We start from the raw sequence: 17781 nt of genomic DNA, 5'->3' as shown, positions 1-17781 counted from the left end.
CAAACCCTTCAAATAACGAGGTAAACAAGTCGATCGCGTTTTGGACGTCATGAGAGCCTGCAGTCTCACGAATGGAGTGCATAGACAACATGGCATTACCGACATCTACTGTGCGCAAGCCAAGCTTCGATAACATAGGCCCGACCGTCGAACCGCACGCCCTGGATGTCGACGGTCAAGACATGCTTGTGAAGATAAATGAATACTTACATATCGTTTCGAACCTCGTACTCTTGAACCTTGCCTCCTTTGCGCTCGACAAGTTTCTTCACAATGAAGGACCCGATTGCGTCGCTGGCGTATTTCTGTTTCGCATTGGTCTTAATGACAATACCTCCGTTCATAATCGGCTGATGGTTGTCCTCGTGCTTTGAGGTATAGTTTGGGTGAATGGCATGACCCATATCCGCCGATACAAGGAACGACCGAGCAACGGACTGTGAGTGAAGCGCAGGAGTGGGAGATAGTCGTTGCAGGAGCGAGGGAATCAAGGAAGACTCTGCCCCAGATGTGGAGACGCTGCCAATTTCCTCATGATTGAAGAGGGCGATGCAATTAACGTTGCCCTCGAGAAGATTGAAATTGGAAGACGAGGCATAGGTGGAGATGGCATCCACAGCGCAGAAGCTACAATTGTTTGCCATCAGATGCGTTACGGGTAAGAAAATTCAGCAACACACGAGCAAACTTGGTTGTCCATACGAGGACTAAACATAAACTCGTTGTTAACGCCTCCCAAGACAGAAGATTGGGTATCATATAAATGCCTACAGAAACATCAGGAATCAACCAGGCCTAGGGAGCTCTGGAACGCACAATTCAAAATCATGGATCTCCTCAGGAGAAACTGACAATTCGTTGGCAATGACAGAGAGTAGGGCTGGATGATGATTTCCTTGGATGCTAGCAGCCGTCGCGTTTGATACCCTATCATCCTTGGATGTCTTGTTCAAGGTTTCCGCGACAAGCCCTAGAATGGGTACAAATTCTGTCTCTTGGTTAAACTTCAAATTGTCGTTAACATTTCTGTCCACTGGCCATAAATTAGTGTTCCTACTCCAAACATACTCACGAAAGGTACGGACGGTGGATGGCGAGGGTAGGAATACGCAGGAGAGGTCGGTCAACCTTGATGAGCTTTGATTGAAAGGTCCCATCTTGCTGCGTGACCACGACTCTGCCGGCTAACGAGAGGTCCCGATCGAACCAGGAGTGCCAGATACCTCCGCCATAAGTTTCTACTCCGACCTGGAGGTACCCAATCTTCTCCCGCTTGGATATCGGGCGCACCTGTGCGAACTTTAGATATTTATAGATGAAATGCGGTAACTAGATCACCCTCAAATTCGGGCTATCAACGTGTGTAGCCACAATAGATAACCCCGCGCCCGCCTTCCAGTTCGGTGGAATGGTAAAAGCAACTAGGGAACTCTGATTGCTGTAATACAAATCAGAAACCGCAGAGTAGCTAACGAGTAGACTGACCGGGTAAAGTAGTATTTCCCTCGTGGTTGCAGATTCTTCTCCCAATCGTCTGCTTCCCTGATCTACGCTGTTATGTCGAAACACTAATTCGATGTCTGTGGTCCGACTCACCTTCTTGAATCCAGATGCTTCCAGTCGTATAGATGCATTATGTATGGCATGAAAAGGAGTTGGTGATGCATTCACGAAAGTGATGAAGCGTCTGGCTGCCTCAGAGCTCGACTGAGAAACTGGTAGCATCATTCCTTGGATTTAATAAGAGTTTGGATCTGAGATTAGATTGCCTTTCGCAAATTTCGATACTCGGATCGTTCAAGATGTCTTCAAGTTGCGCACAAGGTTGGATTAAGTAGTCAGCCCTTTAAAGCTTTATAGTTGTACTGTGAGAAGCTTCATAGATGTGAGAATAAATTGCCAAATTTAGGTACTCATATTTTTCTTGCCTTGGTTTCACTTCGGATATGTGTAACCGTAACGCATCGTGGAGCATACGCGATGGTGCAAAGCTATCTGCGGCACGGGCCAACCCAGGCATGTAGGCATGTCTCTGTTCGTTGCACTCGCGCTCACAGTTAGATAGGCTTTTGGGCTGATATGCAGCTCGACCTCCAACTCACTATATGATGGTAAATTAGCATATGTCCCAGCACTCGAGGACGTGCTTGTATGGGATATGAAGAAAGGGCAAATGGTACGTGGATAGTATTTCAAGTTTTGCTGTCTGCTCATGTTCAGCCAGCTCTCGATGTGGCACGAAACAGGACACAGATCTGAGGTTACCTGCATGTGCCGTTCCCCTCAAGAAAACATCTTTGCAGTGGGTTACGCTGATGGTTCAGTGCGCCTTTGGAACAGTGCATTTATCTCCGTCATTGCAACATTTAACGGACACCAAAAATCCGTCACTGCCCTCGCATTTGATGCACAAGGAGCCCGCCTTGCTTCTGGCTCGCAAGATACAGATATCATCGTGTGGGATGTTGTTGCCGAAGCTGGTCTCTACCGGTACGTGATATCAAGCGTTGTACGAGTTTTCTCTTACCCTTCTATAAGTCTACGAGGCCATCGCAATCAAATTACAACCATACGATTCCTTTCCGAGCCTGAACTTCCTTCCACCTCGACTGGCTCACGTTCTCATATGCTACTCACGACGTCAAAAGACACGTTCATGAAGTTATGGGACACTTCTACTCAACATTGTGTTCAGACAATCGTTGCTCACCGCTCCGAAGTTTCTTCCCTGGATATCGATCCAGAAGAGAACTTTATCTTCACCGGAAGTAGTGATGGTGAAGTTAAAGCATGGAAAATTGACCACGAGTCTCTATCGCAAGGTTTAGTAGAAAATGAGGCAGGCGAGGCAAGTGACGATATTGCAATCATTAATCCAGAACTTCATTTTGTGTGTAGGTTGCAAAGATGATCCATCCTGTCACCAGCCTCCCGCTCTCGTCACGTCACCGCATATCCCAGATTTTATTCCACCCGTCACAGCCATACCTTGCTGTTCAGTCACACGACCGATCCATTGAAGTCTTTCGTATCCGAACTGAGGAGGAAATCAGAAAGAAGCAAGCTAGACGGATAAAGCGTGCAAAAGAGAAGGGGAAAAGTAAAAAGAAAGGGAAAGATGTCCACGACACCGCGGAGGACGCCGTGGAGGATGCTATGGATGTTGACCAGGAGATCAACGTGATTGATCTTTTCACTCCTTACCTTGTGGTTCGAGCAAGCGCAAAAGTTCGATCCTTCGATTTTGGCTCCAAGGAAGCTGTATCGAAACCTGGTGTTCATGTCCGTATGAACTTCTTCAAACACTGTATGACTCTGACTTGTCATGTCGCAGCTCTTTGTGGCATTGTCATCAAACGCCCTTGAAGTTTATAATATCCCACCCCCTACAAAGTCCAAGGAAGAGACACCTGAAGCCACTCGGATGTTTTCGGTTGATCTTCCTGGGCATCGGACAGATGTGAGGACTTTGTGTTTGAGTGCAGATGACCAGGTACTTGCGTCAGCATCTAATGGTACGTTAGCGTCAGTAATTTCAGCGCTTCACTTATATGTGTGTGGAAGGTTCCTTGAAACTATGGAACCTGAAAACGACAGCGTGCATACGCACAATAGACTGCGGCTACGCTATTTGCAGCACATTCCTTCCTGGAGACAGACATGTAATTTTTTTAATTTTTTTATTAAATGTCACGCTTATCAGGTTTCTTCAAGATCGCTATTGGGACGAAGTCAGGGGAGATTCTAATATATGATTTGGCATCTTCGACACTCATGGAGACCGTGAAAGCTCATAGCTCTACTGTTTGGTCGCTGCATGTTCGCCCAGACGAGCAAGTTTTGATCAGCGGTAGTGCTGATAAAGAAGTCAAATTTTGGGAGTTCGAGCGTAACGTTTCTTATAATGACGAGGTTGGTGTTTCGCTGTTCGAATATGCATTCTGTAATTCAATCACGAACCAACATATGCAGGCCAAAAAGTCGATGACGTTAAATCATACACGAACGCTGAAGATGTCGGATGAAGTCCTGTTTGTCAGATACAGCCCGAATGGGAAGCTATTGGCAGTAGCCCTACTGGACTCCACGGTCAAGATTTTCTATCAAGACACCCTAAAGTTCTTCCTTTCTCTATACGGTCACAAGGTAAATTCTAGAGTCCCCTGTGAACACGAAGTTTCAACGCTTTTTCAGCTACCTGTCTTAGCAATGGATATTTCGCATGATTCCAAGCTCATCGTCACGTGCTCCGCGGACAAAAACGTGAAGATTTGGGGCCTCGACTTTGGTGACTGCCACAAGTCAATATTTGCTCACGAGGAGAGTGTCATGCAGGTGCTCTTTGAACGAAAGTCGCATTTCTTCTGGACCGTTGGCAAGGATAAAATGCTCAAGTACTGGGATGGGGATAAGGTGAGACCCCTTCTTGCCCTTTGAGAGAATCATCTCAAGTCTCCCGTAGTTCGAGAACATTCAGAAACTCGATGGTCATCACAGCGAAATTTGGGCATTGGCTGTGAGCAACCATGCCAAATTTGTAGTGACGGGCTCGCACGACAAGTCTATCAGAGTCTGGGAGAAACTCGACGAACCAGTGAGCTGTACTGCGGTGATCTATTTGGTAGCATACGTGACCGTGAATCTAGCTTTTCCTCGAGGAAGAACGCGAGCGGGAGCTTGAACAAATCTATGAAGACGGGATTGCAAACGCACTTAACCGTCCTGACATATCCATCGTCAACAACAACGAAGCCGATGCGCAACCCTCTGGGGAAGCAGCTGCGGTCACCAAGCATACCTCGGAGACACTCATGGCGGGCGAACGTATTATGGAGGCGTTGGATCTCGCTGATGCCGAGCGGACTGCTTTCCAGGAGTATGAAGGAAAGGTTGCTCACGCGGGTTCTCTAGAGGCCGCAGGTATGCAGCCACCGCCTCGAAATCCCATTCTCGCAGCATATGACTTGGAACCTGAGGCATACGTCCTACAAGTTGTCGAGAAAATATCTAGTGCTGCTTTGCATGATGCCCTTTTGGTGCTACCATTTGACAAGGGTAATTTCGTTGATGCACTACTTGGACCTATGGGCACAGAAAGTAGGCTTTTCTTTGGATTTCTCTCCAGATACTCCTTTTGATGCATTACGAAGGGGTGGAATATTTCCCTCATCTCTCGCATATTATTTTTCCTCTTGAAGATCCATCACCACCAAATCGTAGCTAATCGTGTCATGCGCACTGCGTTGATCCCGTTACGCGTTCACCTGCGCAAGGCATTGCGCCGCGAGAAAGATGCTATTGGATATAATTTGGTTGCGTTACAGCATCTTCGCCGAAGAACAGAAGCAGAGAGGACTGCCCAGTTCTATGAAGAGGAAGACTTCGACGAGAAGAAAGTTCGCGCGAAGATCGCAGAAGGCAAGAAGAGAAAGAGGGTTTCCATCAAAGTTTAATTGGTAGGAATAGTTCTAATGTCGTACTTGTAAGTATCTAGCGGTACAAGCGTTAGACCAACAGTTTTCTGCGCAGTGCTGAGCGGATCAGGATTTGGCGGTCCGTGGCCCCCACAAGTCATTGTCCCTGCCGTGGCTGTTCAGTTGTGCAGCCCCTTCGGATGTATCTTACTTACCAGTTATCGGGGTCTGTTGCTTGTCGCATCTGCACGGTCAGTACGCCTTCATCCAGACTCGCCAGTTCGCTGAATGCCGCCTTGGTGAGATCGACGTGACGAGATCCTTTGGTGCACCCAGCACAAGTGTCCACGACACGAATAAATATACACGTCTTGCCGTTGCAAACTAAAATCACAATCGAATGTACCGTGACATCAAACTCAGGACAAGTTTGCAACTCACGTTCGATGAACGCGAAGCATTGTGGCTTTGTCGTCCAACCATCCAAGGTGACGGCGCCCACGAAAGACTTGTCCTGTTGAGAGTTATCCTCAGACTCAATCACGGCTGCATACACATGCATGCTCACTGTTGGTGCCCATCCTCCGTTACTCCAACAACTGGGATTCTCTAGGTCATGGCCAGTATACCTGACAAGCACAATTGACCGGGTCATATCAACCGGAGTGTAGGCGAGATCACATACCAAGTTACGGTGACGCCCTCCGAGGGTCCCTTGCCCATACATCCCGCAAAGATAGAAGTAAGGCTTGAGACCACGGTTCCTAAAAATCCAGTGGTCGTGGTTGCATTTGAGGTTTTTTCGTGCTTTTCTTCGTATTTCGATGTTCTGGTACCGGCAGACGTGTTGTTTTGGGACGACCTGCGCAGTGCTCTATGGAAGGAGTGATCCTTGTGACTTGACGCGAGATACTTGTAGTTCAGATTGGAGATATTGACAGGTTCCCATCCGTCTCTTGGGTCGAAGGAGTGTGATTCAGGTAGGTAGTGTGCTTTAGCGTATCGGTTGTCTCGTATGTTCCGCGTGTCTGTAATATTCATGATGGCTGCTTCGACCAGCGAAGCAAGGACCTGGATTGTGAAAGCGGTTGCAAGCCAGCGCATGTCTATAGTAATATGAGTGAATAAAAGGCTACAGATATATGGGCGGGCAGTCGTGATGTCTTCTGCGATGTCGATTTGCTAAAAGTCGCTCGAACTCGAACTTCTCGGCGGACGCGCTTTTGATCACGTGACTTTTGATTTCTCATCCGTGATGGCTATGTGCCTACAGACTCTCATTGGCTCAACCTCGGCCCCTTTGCTCTATCAAATCAGTTAAAGTTGTTCCCTTTCACCATTCTTCGGTGACAACGGACTTCTAACTTTGGAATCATATCTATGCCGGCGGACACATCGAAGAATTCTCTGAATGTTCCCCGTCGCACATCTCGCAAAGTAGCGAATGAGGAGGAAACGGAACTCAAGCGCGCTCGTGGTGAAATCTCGTGCGCAGAGTGCAGAAGGTTTTCCCGTCTTTCGAATGTTGAACTTTCCCTGATGCTATTGCTTGAAGATTGAAACTAAAATGCGACAAGAAAGTGCCATGTGGCTCTTGTGTTCGTCGAGGCTGCCCAACCATCTGTCCAAATGGTCGTGTCCAGTTATCATGCAATCAGTCAGCCCCTAACATCATTATGACACCTACAGGTAGTCTTTCTACTGGGCAGGGTACTCGGTATATAGCATTTTCTTCCTGTACATTCGATCATGCTGAGTCATTATTAGTTTCGTCCTTGCTGATACAGAACACCTGCATCGCAAGATTGTGGAGATGGGCCAGCGAATTCGACAACTCGAGGATGCACTATCCATTTTTCAAGCCGGTGTGTCTGAGGATGTCCATCCCCTTCTTACCGAAGATCTACTTTCCATAAAATTTGGACCAGAAGCTCCAAAGTCTAGCAACGATGCTATACATGAAGGCAGCAATGTCCCCATAAATTCAGTCGGTACTTTAACTATCAACGATGGAGGAGAGTCGAATTACTTCGGGCTTTCTGCAGGTTCAGAGGTAATGCCCATTCTTCTGCTTCCTCTCGTGAACGCTTAGTCACGGTAACTTGAACCCAACAGACTTTGTTCATGGTATGTTGGCTCAAAAAAAACTAGAGACAGTTAATTTTATCGCATCCTGGCAGGCTGGCGCTGAACTCGATGGCACTTCATCCTGGCAAGCAGATGAGCTTCCGAGCATGTCTGCGGACGTATCTCGATTGGAGTCAAGTCTCCCCTTCAGTTTGACTGGTATTCCTGACCATGATCAGTGTCAAAGTATCCTGGGCTCATTGTTAGGCCTTTTACCACCATACCCGCGGGCTAGTGCACTCTGCGAGACATATATGGAGCACGCTGCTTGGATATTTCGACCAATCCGACGAGAAGAGCTAATTGATGATATTCTGTCACCTGTTTACGCCCTTGCTCAGAAGAGACGAAGTAACACATCTGAATCTAAGGCAGAATGTCCTGAACACACTATCGCCGTGCTCTATATGGTCTTTGCCCAGGGCGCTCTCATGGACTTGACGTTGCCACTGTGTAACCAGGAAGCAGAGGACTACTTCCATCTTGGCCGTGTGGCATTATCACTCCGTTCTGTCTTCGAATCACCAACTATTCACACTGTCCAAGCTCTGGCCGTGATGGGATACTATTACAGCAACAGAGGCAAGCAATATGCATTAAGCAGCGCGTGGTCTGTCATTGCACTTGCCAGTAAATTAGCTCAGAGCGTATGTATATGATTTAATCTTCTTGGGCATGTCATTGACTGTGTCTTTTTTCAGATGGGTCTTCGTGAGTATTTGTCTATGAGCTCATTTTCATCAGCCTTCATTCCTTACGTAGACCGGGACCCTTCTCGATTTAATATGAGCCCGAAGGCTGTTCAGCGTCGACGTACTCTATTCTGGGAAATATATTCTGCGGATCTCTTTCACGTGGGTGATATTTCTTGCAATTTTACATGGTTTTGACAATTTGGTTAGAGTCTCGCTCTGGGTCGTCCTCCGTCGAACAGGTTATCGTACGTAGACTGTGAGTTTCCTGAAGACGAGACGACAACCATGAGTAATCAAGGAGAGGTCGAGATTGGGTGTGAGTTCTGACTATTGCCCCTCCTATTTCGCTGAATCATTCTACTTTTGGCAGTTTGGCGATGGAAGTATACATTCACAAGAGACGTGGTCTCACAGATCATAGAATTAACGCTCAGCGCAGAACTTCCAAGTTACGATACTATCTTAGAACTTGACAGAAAAGTTCGCGAGCAAGTCTTACCTCCGCCTTTAAACCTTTATCGTTCTAGCGTCCAAGACGACTACACCACGCCATCAGCTTATATTCGTGGCCGCATCCTTTTCCAATTTAGAACAACGAGTGAGCCCCCTGGACGCAATGACCTTCGGCCCTACCTGACGTCTCTTCGCAGCGATGTTGTTCATCCATCGTAGTTTTTTTGCACAAGCCTTGCTTGACTTTCCCACAAATCCTCTCCGCAGTCCCTACGCTCCATCATTCCTCGCTGCATATCGTTGTGCGTCGGCAACGATCAAGACTACTGTCCTTAACTTCCAAGTGTTCCCGGACCTCTTCATGCGTTGGTGGCCTATCTGGAGCCATCTGTTATCTGCAGCTGTACGTAGTTGACTTAGTACATGACGTGATACTCAAGCAGGCACAGGTAATTGTCGGATCCATTGTTACTCGAGCACCATCGACGACTATGGCGCCTGCTGCATGGCAGGAGTTAAACCTTGCAGTGGAAATGTTTTCACGGGGATCAGAGACATCAAGTCGCGCTCGTCATGGTTGGGTGCGCATCATTCAAAATTTACTGTCTTAAAGTATCTTATTCATGCGATTTCTCAGGCTATCCTAGACAAACTCAAGCTGAAAGCCTATCAAGCACTTGAAAAATATCGCAGTGGAGCGACATTTAACAACCAGAGCAGTCTATCCTCCCTCCTCCCGGAGGTGGGCGGTGATGATGAACTTACCATGTTTGGTGGACAGACTCGTGTCCTCGTCACCAAGATCCTTTCGCGGCAGAACCGCAAGAAAGTAACATCGTCTGTTCCTCTGTCAACTGCGGATCCATCGCAATCCACCACGAGTACCCCCTCGGCATCTGACGACGGCAATTCATCTTCAGATTCCATCCCTGAGGTCCACCCCATGCTTGTGGAATTTCTGAAAATGCTTCCTCCCTCATCGATGCCAGATTCCACATTAGGCACAGGAGATGCATCTACAACCTTCCAAAATCAGTGGGATGCATTTTCCCTGCCTCATCCACTCGAATCCATGACACCAGGCCCCACGCCCGCCATATATCCCACCCCCATCCCCCAGACATCCCAGAGAGTCTCATCTTTTCAAAACTCCCTTCCACAATCCAATTTGTTTGATCCAACGAGCGTCAGAGCTGACGATGTTCTTGCCGACCTTTTCCTTTCTGGAGAGTCCGGTATGGATGAACGATGGAAATCATTCATGCGGGATTCTGGGATTTGGGACGGGTCTCAAAGTTATGACCCCATGACAGATATCTAGGAGTTTCCTTCTTCCTCGTTGATTCAGTTCTTAAGTTATTACATTTTTGAAACCTCATATTATTCAGGCGACTCCGGCTCCCTACTCTGTAGTTTTCATTTAGGTCCACTCTTGTAGTAATTCTTAGTCCATAAAACACCGAATGATTTGCAAGGGATATACAATTAGGAGAGTTCATTTGACCGCAAATCATGGGTAAGTAAGTTAGTACTGCACTTCTCCGCGACCTTATGAAGACGATCGCTGAGTTTTCCACATAACCAAATAGCTGAACAGCTCGTCTCAGATCATCATCGCCTTCCACGATAGAAGTTCAAAAAGGCGTATTTGTCCTCCCATCCAAAACCGACCCTTTTCATCTTGCCCATTCTCGCTATAAGCACAGCGCAGACTTCGGCAAGCATATCAGAACGTGGTTCAGCAACCACCTCATTGACTATGAAGAGCTGAGAACTAGGTGATTCTGAGAGCGGAAGTTGGCGGATTGTGATAGATTGTGGAGAAAGACTGGTGCAGATTTGGAACAGATGTCGCAGGGGGTTGAGTGTAGTACCCGGGACCGAGTGCGACAAAGAGGGTTGCGACGGTGTCGGAGGATCGTATCTAGAATTAATTAGATACAACAAGCTATGAGTGTTGGAATGTGAGTTACCTGACACACATCAAGAAGATGTTGTAGCCCTTTGTAGGAACACTTGCGCCATCAAAGACATCAGCGAATCGAAGCAGGCCCCTGCCGTTGCTGGTTGTGCATTCAGGAAATACTACAACGGGACTACGCGCTGAACGGCGAATATCATCAAGACTACGCAAAGGCACAGAGGAAGGGGCCGATGGTGTATTGCCAGTCGAAGATATTATTTCCAATAAAGACACCTGACGAAAGCCGCGAATGACTTCCGGTGAGCTCAACGCGCGGTTAAAAGAAGATATAGCTGCGGATCCGGTCCCTGTCTTTCGTCCTGGGGTGTACGATACTGACGATGCATCTCTGGCGGAGGACGCTGCGGGTGCATTTGCAACAGGTAACACAAACAATGGGTTGTATCTTGCATGACTCGTCAGAAAAGATTGTAAACACAATCGAGCATCTCACTTGTATGCTAGCCAAAGGACTTCTATCCAGGAAGACCAGTTTGACACTACAAGGTCCCCTGCCCTTGGATTCCACTTGTTCTCAGGAATTTTTCTGAAATTTCCTGTAAGCACCCATCTCAAAAATTGATCCAACATAAAGCTGACCCTCTTTTTCGAACAATAAGCTCTGTCGGCACCGACCAAAATCCCATCACGTAGAGTGCCAAGCGTGCAAGCAGGGCGGTGCCTAGCCATGAGATCACATCTTGTAATGGCGGAACAGGACGCTGTTTCCTTGAGCAAAATTGTAACTGTGAACTTTGCAGCCACTCACACAGATAAAGCCGATCACATGAACTAAGACAAAATGGATTGAAATAAGCACGACAATCACAGCAGTTCGTGTTACAGCAACAACCGCTCTAATGGGCGTCAGAATAGTGACAAGGAGGTCACGTTCCTGTGGTGGAACTGGCGCAAGGAAGGGCTGAGTACAAGAGTGAGCCACTACTGATAGGTTTTGTCTGTGCAAGTACTAGCCTGAATACCAGTTCCAGGATCCTATGAAACAAAAGGTAAGCACGAAGCAAGCCCGATAGTTGAATTAAATACCCGGAAGGAAGAGAATTTCTCCATCCAGCTACAGCTGCTACTCTACCACTGGTAATTTTGGAGGTGCACCGTGTGGACGTTGGTGACTATAGTAGGTATCAGGGTCCAGACTCGCCGGCTTTGCCATATTTGGTACTACTTGAGTACTTAATCGCTTCAAGTTAATCCCCTCTGTTCCCTAAACCTTGCAATCACCAAAGCCTTCTTTCGCTCAAATATGTTGGTCGCACTCGCGAGGATAGCTCGTTTTGTCAAGGTTCTCCTACAGTCGGCTTGGTCGAGATATCAAAAACTCAGTCTAGTCGGAAAGGTGACGTCAGACAGTGTTGCATAGTTCTCTTGTCAACTTACGATGCTGCTGCAGGCTTTGATATGGTTCATTCTATTCTTCTATTTCTGCTTAGCCGCATTTATTTTTGTGGTCACTCCGGCTCACATTGCTCAACTCATGTACGACCTCGCTCAAGACATCCGACATCTTCCATATGGGTATACAATTCTTATCGCTGTCACGAGTAAGCGTGTTTTGTACACTTTCATCAGACGAATTCGAACATGCTAATTCCCCTCAGTCGCTGTATCCTTCCCCCCCTTCATTGGACATACCACGCTCCTTAACTTATTCGGTTTCACATATGGTTTACAAGGTTTCTTCCCTGCAGCATTTGCATCACTAGCAGGCTCTGCCATTGTTTTTGTAACCCTTCGGATCATGTTCAGCAAGAGGCTGCGTTCATGGACTTCTACTAATGAGAAATGGCAGGCTTTGGAAGCTGTGATAGTCAGTGTGTTTCATTAGTCTCAGCATACCTGCTTAGTGGAAGACGCTTACAGCGATCAAGAGGCATGCCCTTGATCATTCTCATCCGTATCTCCTCATTCCCGCCGTGGGCTTGGTCAAACTCGCTATTCGCAGTAAGCTTTTCGAGCTGTTTACTGGTTTGGATTTAACTCCTTCATATTAGAGCATAGCGCCGGTGTCATTGTTCCAGTTCTTCATAGCGACTTTGTTTATTCTCCCAAAGGTTATGATTTATGCGTTCGTCGGATCTCGCATTGCTAGACTCTCAGACGGCGAACAGAGAAATCATATGGATACTCGTAAGAATATATGTCATGTCATGGCATTCCAATTTCATTGATTCATGGCTCACAGAAACAAAAATTGTCAACAGCCTTCTAGTTGTTGGCGGTGTCTTGATATCTGTTTTAGCCAGCTCGTTCGTGTCCAGGTCACCGCCACCAATAACAGAGTTCTACTTACCCTATACAGGCTGGTCTATCATCTCATGCAGAAGGAGATCAAGCGTCTACATGACAGCCCGTCAGAGGATGACGAACTCGCTGCAGGGACACTCGAGGCAGCAGAGGAAGCGCCTTTGTTGGGATCTGACTCTTTGAGTTCCGCGTAAAGTTTGACACCCACTTCCTTGGTGAGCTTACTGCAACAGAATGTCATCAATTACGGAACATCGAACTAAGCTAGCTTTATGGTCGCCACACATCTATAACTATAGAAAGTCATGCATGCACGAATAATAAGTCGCTAGTAAAAGTGAAGGAAAAGCAAGGAGAAGCTGGCTCCAATCAGGAAAACAAGAATAAATATTCGACTGTCCTTGGCACGTCTACGTGCCTCTCTCAGCTGCACGTTACCCTTCTCTACGGTAGATGTCGTCGCAATCGCGTCCTCGTATAGTTGGTCAGTCAACTCCGTTTGCTGTGTAAGATGTGTCATCAGTTCCATTTGGAGGTTACTGATATCCATCAATCGTGCTTCGGCTTGTTGTACGGACTCGAGCGTGTCCTGGACGGATCGGAGAATATTTGCATTCTCTGTCTCGAATTGAAGTATCTGAGACTGCGAAAGCTCAATATCATCGTCGTCACCGTCCAGGTCACCTAATGATGAAGTGGGAGTAAGCGTTCTCGGTTGAGCAGCAGGGCGGCTGCTCCCGATGGTAGCGGCAATCCCTGAGACGAGTGCTGATGAAGCACCTCCCAACCAGCTGTCGCCCCCTCCGCCAACGCGCTGGTGATGTTGCGCAGGCCCCTTGGAGACAATATTCATTGCCTCTTGCGCTGCACTGGACCCTAGAGTTCGCGTGCGTTCAAGTTGACGTTTGACACGTTCCTCCTGCATTTCTTTTTGATTCTGACTGGCTTCTGCAAGACGCCTGCTGAGATACCACGTTATACTGGAATGATGCGCCGCTGTGAAATCCGAAAGTATTGTTGAATTGTTGCTCTTCAGACGGGCGGGCAGAAAGCGTGTCAAGGGATTCACGTTACTTGCGGCAAGCTCAGCACGACCTGTAGAAAATGATTGATTTTCAGTAGTCGTTTCAGGAACAACGGCGAGAAACAGACCGCACGCTTTTCGAGTGTCTCCATTTCCCTGACTCTGTCTGCGCACCTGCTGAGAACGACACGTGCCTGCAGGTCAACCTGGTCCCGCTCCTCGTCTGTAAGGTAACGTATTCCCGACCATGATTTTGTAGGGTCGCTCAAATCGATGGCATGAGAACCATGTCGCGAGAGTGGCACAGCGTGTGCGTCTACACTCAGGTAAGGCTTCCGTACGCTAGAAAGCATACGCGTGAGAGTGCTAATATGATTGAGCTGTGCAATCAGGTTAGAAGATAACCTCGACGCAAGACATATTGTTGCGACATACAATCGTATAGGCTTCCTCTAAATATTGTTTTCCAAATACATTCGTGTTAGGGACATCACATGGAGGAGACGCCTTGCGTCGTTTGCCCTGCGAAACAGCACTTTTTGCTTGAAGGACATCTTTGAAGTCTGCGGTGCGGTCGACGAAACCCATAATTAAATAATCGCTGTACAACGACAGTACTAGTAATGGGTGACGGAAGATGAGCACAACCGTGACTGACGTTGACCTGTTCGCGTTCTCCACATGCGCTGGCCGCATGTTGCCGATAGTCACGTGTCAAAGTCAATTAATATAAATGGTGGAAACCTTGCGGTTTTTTTTTCTATTGACCACGACAAAGTTATATAGGCTCAGTCCAGCGCTGCTTTTACTTGTAGCTTCAATGGAAGGGGTTCTCAAATGCGTGGAATATCAAACTAGTCCTTGTTTGAGGCGAATGGTACACTGGCTTACTACTGCTTGCCATAGTTTGAGACTAACAGTACTTATATCGTAGCGGCGGCTCGCCGCCAATCCCCCAATCCATCTGCTCTTTCCTGACAAATTTAACTTGACAATTCAAATGCCGTTTTCCTCCTGACACCTGATTTTATCTGTGTTCCAACATATGCATATGTCTTTGTTCCGCGTTCAATCCATTGGATGTTGACAATGCAGTGGCCAGATGGTTCTATGCTTACCCTGGTTTGACACTACAAGTGTCTCGTCGGTCAAGTACAATATGCATGCGCACTCTTCATGTCAATCTCGGCCTTTCAAACCCATTCTGGGGAGAGGCTCCGAGAGGGGCAGGACCCACAAGTCGACAGATATTATCAACAACCACGCTGTCTACCTCGGGCACGGCTGTTCGAGGATCGCATTACCCGGACAGCTTCAATCTCCGTAATGCATACGTTCTCTCATGAAGTTGCACAGTGACAGAGGTGGAGGTGGATTTATGCGAGTGTGCCTTCAAGATGATGGTGCTATGTGTGAGGTCACTGGGGTGGAATGTTATTGAAATCATGTGACGATTGGCGCCGCGTTGTTGAGTTCGTCCAACGCTTCTCGAGCAGCCTATGAGTGGACAGGTGCCCCCATTTGCCTGGTGCAAACTTCCAATTGTTTTTGTTGCGATGTACCCTGAACAAGCTGTGACCCGCTCTCTTTGAAAAATGTCCAACATGAAACAAGAGCCGTCAGTGGTATCCCATGGTCTGCAGAACATCACTCAGAACAACACTCGGAAGGCAAGTGTCCCTCATAAATGCATAACGGACCACACACACAAGGTGTATAGCGCACGATGGTCTAGGCCCCGAACCTTGACAGAAAAAGGTCCTAAAGCAGTTCACGCACATACGAAAATAGTCCCGTTTAGATCTAACAGAACCCTCCCCACTTTGTGGAGTCGGGGATCAAGCGTATTAGTATTACATTGTCCATTTGCAGTCCTAATTCTAGTATTCTAGTCCGATTGTACAAACTCTCAAGCTTAAGTTTGATCCATGATCAAAGGATGACTCTTTCAGGCAGCTTATTGTTGTGGCGTAGTCGCAGTCGTTGTCTATACCTCTCGTTGTTGCAGCAACCCCTTCTGGCTGACGATCATGTTAGTATTATTTTCAAGAGACCGAGACCGATATGTATATGCTCACAACAGTGATCCTCGTCCGACCTCATCAGGAGCCTACAAAGTGTCATTTCCGCTAGATCAAGAACATCCTGTTCTTTGACGTGTAGGCAGTTGATAACAGCCACTTCATTAATCCGCCTCGCTTGTGGCACTATGGGTGGCACTCCACCCTCGCTTTCATATTGTGGTAGCCGGCTCTGGGTAAGGTTCACGAGCGCACTGCCAGTTAGATAATTGCACCAGCGGAAGTCAAGACGAGCAAGGTTTGGGCAATGCCCGTTGTCCCCTTGCAACAGCCGCAGTTGTTCATCAGCAATGTCACTGTCGTGCAGACGAAGTTCCTCTAGTTTAGGAAGGAGTTCGAAACATTGCACAAAGTCGATGCGCTCCACGTCGATATCATAGAGTTCTAGAAGCTGTACACGAGGGGAAGACTCGAGGAACCGGCATAAATGGGTGCCAGAAGACACGTGGGGGCGTGCAAGGGGATCGGATGAGCAGCGCAGGTGGAGCTGACGCAACGCAGGTGCGCGCATTGTCAAAAGAATTCCGTTCACTTCGGGAGAGACGTGAAGTGTCAGTGATTCCAGATGAGGAAGATCCACAGAGCGTTGGGCATCGTTGTATGTGCGTGTTCCTGGTTTAGAGAGCTCAAGTGTGAGGTCCCTTAACTCTGGTAAGACCTGCAACATTTCGATCCAGTCGGTGGCATTTATGGAAGGTATGGACAGCATTGAAGAGGAGAGCACAACGTGCAGTTTCGTTACTCCCACAAAGTTGCTCCATTGCGGAAGATTCGGTTGTTCAATGAGCAATCGAGATAGGCGCGGAGCGTCTTGAAGAGATGACATATTCACAGGATCTCCCTGAGAACCCTCCATTTCAGTGATGACATTGAGTTGCCTTAAATTAGGCAACGGAGAACTGCAGCGGCGAAGGACGTGATTCATTATTGTCGAGTCTACAGATTTGACGATAAGGGTGTACCATTGCTTAGAGCGAGGAATAAGTAAACCCAAAACCTCCTCCAAGGACGGCGACTCGAGAGGGATATCCAAAGTTATATGCAATGGCGCGTGTTGAACTTTACTCAACCAAAACTCCGCTTTGCCGGTCGAGTTTCCCGATCTCAAGTCAAGAAAGAGATGTGACCATACACGAAGAAATGCTGCGGCTTTCCTCCAAGCCGAGCATACTTGAGAAACAACCACCGGAGCACGCGTCCAGCTTTTGGCACATATCTCAAATATGCGAGCTAGCAGCTCAGGAGGTAGGCGGCGAGCAAGAGTCAATAATGAACGGGCCCGATGTATATTCTCCCGGTGCTTGTCCCTCTGTAAGCGAAGGCGCTCCAGAACAGAATGGACATTTCGCTATTCAGTTCCTGGATGGCCTCCTCATCAGCCATCATTGTCTGATGGATCAAAATAATATCGTCTTCCGTGGGTTCGCGAATACATGATATGCGATCCATCACGGAAATTAGAGGCGTCCTGCAAGTTCAAGAGTGAGTGCGACGTCCCGGCTCGAATACATTTGCAACGCACGGTAACACGTCGATATCGTGATACAAGCGATGATCCATACACATCTGATAACCCCAGGCCTACCCAGGTTCTCAAGCAGACCGTCTATATGTCGAAATATCGGCGGCCATAAAGCGTTACGTTGTAAGTCTAATTGCCCTCAACTTGTTTGTTGTTGTTTTTCTGACCACTTGCACTCGACCATAGTCGCCATTCCACCCAGCCAAGCCTCGGAAGGTGAGCAAATAACGCATGTTT

The 17781-nt window shown here is 47.6% G+C and overlaps 8 protein-coding genes across 8 annotated transcripts; 3 read left to right on the top strand and 5 right to left on the bottom strand.

The window, feature by feature from the left end:
• Positions 1-138: 138 nt before the first annotated feature.
• Positions 139-1834, bottom strand: BJ212DRAFT_1339159 (aspartyl aminopeptidase). Its single transcript, XM_041335049.1, has 7 exons — positions 1597-1834; positions 1486-1547; positions 1339-1438; positions 1086-1290; positions 817-1033; positions 681-767; positions 139-627 (listed from the first exon to the last, which is right to left on the bottom strand). Exons 1-7 carry the CDS (start codon positions 1726-1728, stop codon positions 207-209), a joined length of 1224 nt encoding a protein of 407 aa, XP_041195562.1. The 5' UTR covers positions 1729-1834; the 3' UTR covers positions 139-206.
• Positions 1835-1980: 146 nt separating this feature from the next.
• On the top strand, positions 1981-5543 carry BJ212DRAFT_1552508 (WD40-repeat-containing domain protein; the record flags this gene model as incomplete). The annotated part of the gene is made up of 14 exons (XM_041341919.1): positions 1981-2016; positions 2066-2176; positions 2225-2490; positions 2539-2848; positions 2899-3282; positions 3335-3515; positions 3565-3662; positions 3715-3912; positions 3973-4146; positions 4195-4413; positions 4463-4594; positions 4647-5063; positions 5095-5097; positions 5151-5543. 14 exons carry the CDS (start codon positions 1981-1983, stop codon positions 5451-5453), a joined length of 2832 nt encoding a protein of 943 aa, XP_041195561.1. The 3' UTR covers positions 5454-5543.
• BJ212DRAFT_1478418 (uncharacterized protein) lies at positions 5541-6518 on the bottom strand (the record flags this gene model as incomplete). Its single annotated transcript, XM_041339707.1, has 5 exons — positions 5541-5580; positions 5630-5798; positions 5856-5928; positions 5983-6043; positions 6100-6518. 5 exons carry the CDS (start codon positions 6516-6518, stop codon positions 5541-5543), a joined length of 762 nt encoding a protein of 253 aa, XP_041195560.1.
• Positions 6519-6700: 182 nt separating this feature from the next.
• BJ212DRAFT_1339151 (fungal-specific transcription factor domain-containing protein) lies at positions 6701-10137 on the top strand. The gene is made up of 13 exons (XM_041335048.1): positions 6701-6919; positions 6970-7046; positions 7104-7131; positions 7182-7467; positions 7530-7541; positions 7595-8188; positions 8243-8252; positions 8304-8395; positions 8444-8552; positions 8607-8834; positions 8887-9092; positions 9139-9270; positions 9327-10137. Exons 1-13 carry the CDS (start codon positions 6795-6797, stop codon positions 10008-10010), a joined length of 2583 nt encoding a protein of 860 aa, XP_041195559.1. The 5' UTR covers positions 6701-6794; the 3' UTR covers positions 10011-10137.
• BJ212DRAFT_1339146 (uncharacterized protein) lies at positions 10138-11799 on the bottom strand. Its single transcript, XM_041335047.1, has 7 exons — positions 11700-11799; positions 11628-11648; positions 11422-11574; positions 11253-11374; positions 11107-11199; positions 10663-11058; positions 10138-10613 (listed from the first exon to the last, which is right to left on the bottom strand). The coding sequence occupies exons 1-7, from the start codon at positions 11721-11723 to the stop codon at positions 10301-10303; spliced, it is 1122 nt and encodes a 373-aa protein (XP_041195558.1). The 5' UTR covers positions 11724-11799; the 3' UTR covers positions 10138-10300.
• Positions 11800-13240, top strand: BJ212DRAFT_1339141 (Golgi apparatus membrane protein TVP38). The gene is made up of 8 exons (XM_041335046.1): positions 11800-12009; positions 12064-12214; positions 12272-12480; positions 12534-12614; positions 12665-12800; positions 12856-12919; positions 12973-13132; positions 13217-13240. The coding sequence occupies exons 1-7, from the start codon at positions 11917-11919 to the stop codon at positions 13109-13111; spliced, it is 873 nt and encodes a 290-aa protein (XP_041195557.1). The 5' UTR covers positions 11800-11916; the 3' UTR covers positions 13112-13132; positions 13217-13240.
• BJ212DRAFT_1339137 (uncharacterized protein) lies at positions 13241-14674 on the bottom strand. Its single transcript, XM_041335045.1, has 3 exons — positions 14377-14674; positions 14075-14321; positions 13241-14012 (listed from the first exon to the last, which is right to left on the bottom strand). The coding sequence occupies exons 1-3, from the start codon at positions 14635-14637 to the stop codon at positions 13246-13248; spliced, it is 1275 nt and encodes a 424-aa protein (XP_041195556.1). The 5' UTR covers positions 14638-14674; the 3' UTR covers positions 13241-13245.
• Positions 14675-15710: 1036 nt separating this feature from the next.
• BJ212DRAFT_1339134 (uncharacterized protein) lies at positions 15711-17682 on the bottom strand. Its single transcript, XM_041335044.1, has 4 exons — positions 17545-17682; positions 17356-17490; positions 16020-17329; positions 15711-15962 (listed from the first exon to the last, which is right to left on the bottom strand). Exons 1-4 carry the CDS (start codon positions 17586-17588, stop codon positions 15874-15876), a joined length of 1578 nt encoding a protein of 525 aa, XP_041195555.1. The 5' UTR covers positions 17589-17682; the 3' UTR covers positions 15711-15873.
• Between the last annotated feature and the right edge of the window lie 99 nt (positions 17683-17781).

This window comes from Suillus subaureus (assembly GCF_016647635.1).
Source record: "Suillus subaureus strain MN1 chromosome Unknown BJ212scaffold_8, whole genome shotgun sequence".
Lineage (NCBI taxonomy): Eukaryota > Fungi > Basidiomycota > Agaricomycetes > Boletales > Suillaceae > Suillus > Suillus subaureus.
The sequence above is the reverse complement of the archived record's forward strand: the minus strand, read 5'-3'. Positions and strand labels throughout refer to the sequence as shown.

Bases quoted from the DNA above. Each gene is read 5' to 3' on its own strand.
- BJ212DRAFT_1339159 (XM_041335049.1), bottom strand. From the start codon at position 1,728: ATGATGCTACCAGTTTCTCAGTCGAGCTCTGAGGCAGCCAGACGCTTC. The intron at 1,291-1,338 runs GTGATCTAGTTA...AAGTTCGCACAG, and splicing joins TTGATAGCCCGAATTTGAGG to GTGCGCCCGATATCCAAGCG. The intron at 768-816 runs GTGCGTTCCAGA...ATGTTTCTGTAG, and splicing joins GAGATCCATGATTTTGAATT to GCATTTATATGATACCCAAT.
- BJ212DRAFT_1339151 (XM_041335048.1), top strand. From the start codon at position 6,795: ATGCCGGCGGACACATCGAAGAATTCTCTGAATGTTCCCCGTCGCACA. The intron at 7,132-7,181 runs GTATATAGCATT...AGTCATTATTAG, and splicing joins TCTACTGGGCAGGGTACTCG to TTTCGTCCTTGCTGATACAG. The intron at 8,396-8,443 runs GTGGGTGATATT...CAATTTGGTTAG, and splicing joins ATTCTGCGGATCTCTTTCAC to AGTCTCGCTCTGGGTCGTCC.
- BJ212DRAFT_1339146 (XM_041335047.1), bottom strand. From the start codon at position 11,723: ATGGAGAAATTCTCTTCCTTCCGG. The intron at 11,649-11,699 runs GTATTTAATTCA...TTTGTTTCATAG, and splicing joins AGAAATTCTCTTCCTTCCGG to GATCCTGGAACTGGTATTCA. The intron at 11,575-11,627 runs GCTAGTACTTGC...TCTTGTACTCAG, and splicing joins ATCCTGGAACTGGTATTCAG to CCCTTCCTTGCGCCAGTTCC.
- BJ212DRAFT_1339141 (XM_041335046.1), top strand. From the start codon at position 11,917: ATGTTGGTCGCACTCGCGAGGATAGCTCGTTTTGTCAAGGTTCTCCTA. The intron at 12,010-12,063 runs GTGACGTCAGAC...ATGCTGCTGCAG, and splicing joins AACTCAGTCTAGTCGGAAAG to GCTTTGATATGGTTCATTCT. The intron at 12,615-12,664 runs GTAAGCTTTTCG...CCTTCATATTAG, and splicing joins GGTCAAACTCGCTATTCGCA to AGCATAGCGCCGGTGTCATT.
- BJ212DRAFT_1339137 (XM_041335045.1), bottom strand. From the start codon at position 14,637: ATGCGGCCAGCGCATGTGGAGAACGCGAACAGGTCAACGTCAGTCACG. The intron at 14,322-14,376 runs GTATGTCGCAAC...CTGATTGCACAG, and splicing joins TAGAGGAAGCCTATACGATT to CTCAATCATATTAGCACTCT. The intron at 14,013-14,074 runs GTGCGGTCTGTT...CATTTTCTACAG, and splicing joins AATGGAGACACTCGAAAAGC to GTCGTGCTGAGCTTGCCGCA.
- BJ212DRAFT_1339134 (XM_041335044.1), bottom strand. From the start codon at position 17,588: ATGTGTATGGATCATCGCTTGTATCACGATATCGACGTGTTACC. The intron at 17,491-17,544 runs GTGCGTTGCAAA...TTGAACTTGCAG, and splicing joins CACGATATCGACGTGTTACC to GACGCCTCTAATTTCCGTGA. The intron at 17,330-17,355 runs GTTCTGGAGCGC...TCGCTTACAGAG, and splicing joins AATAGCGAAATGTCCATTCT to GGACAAGCACCGGGAGAATA.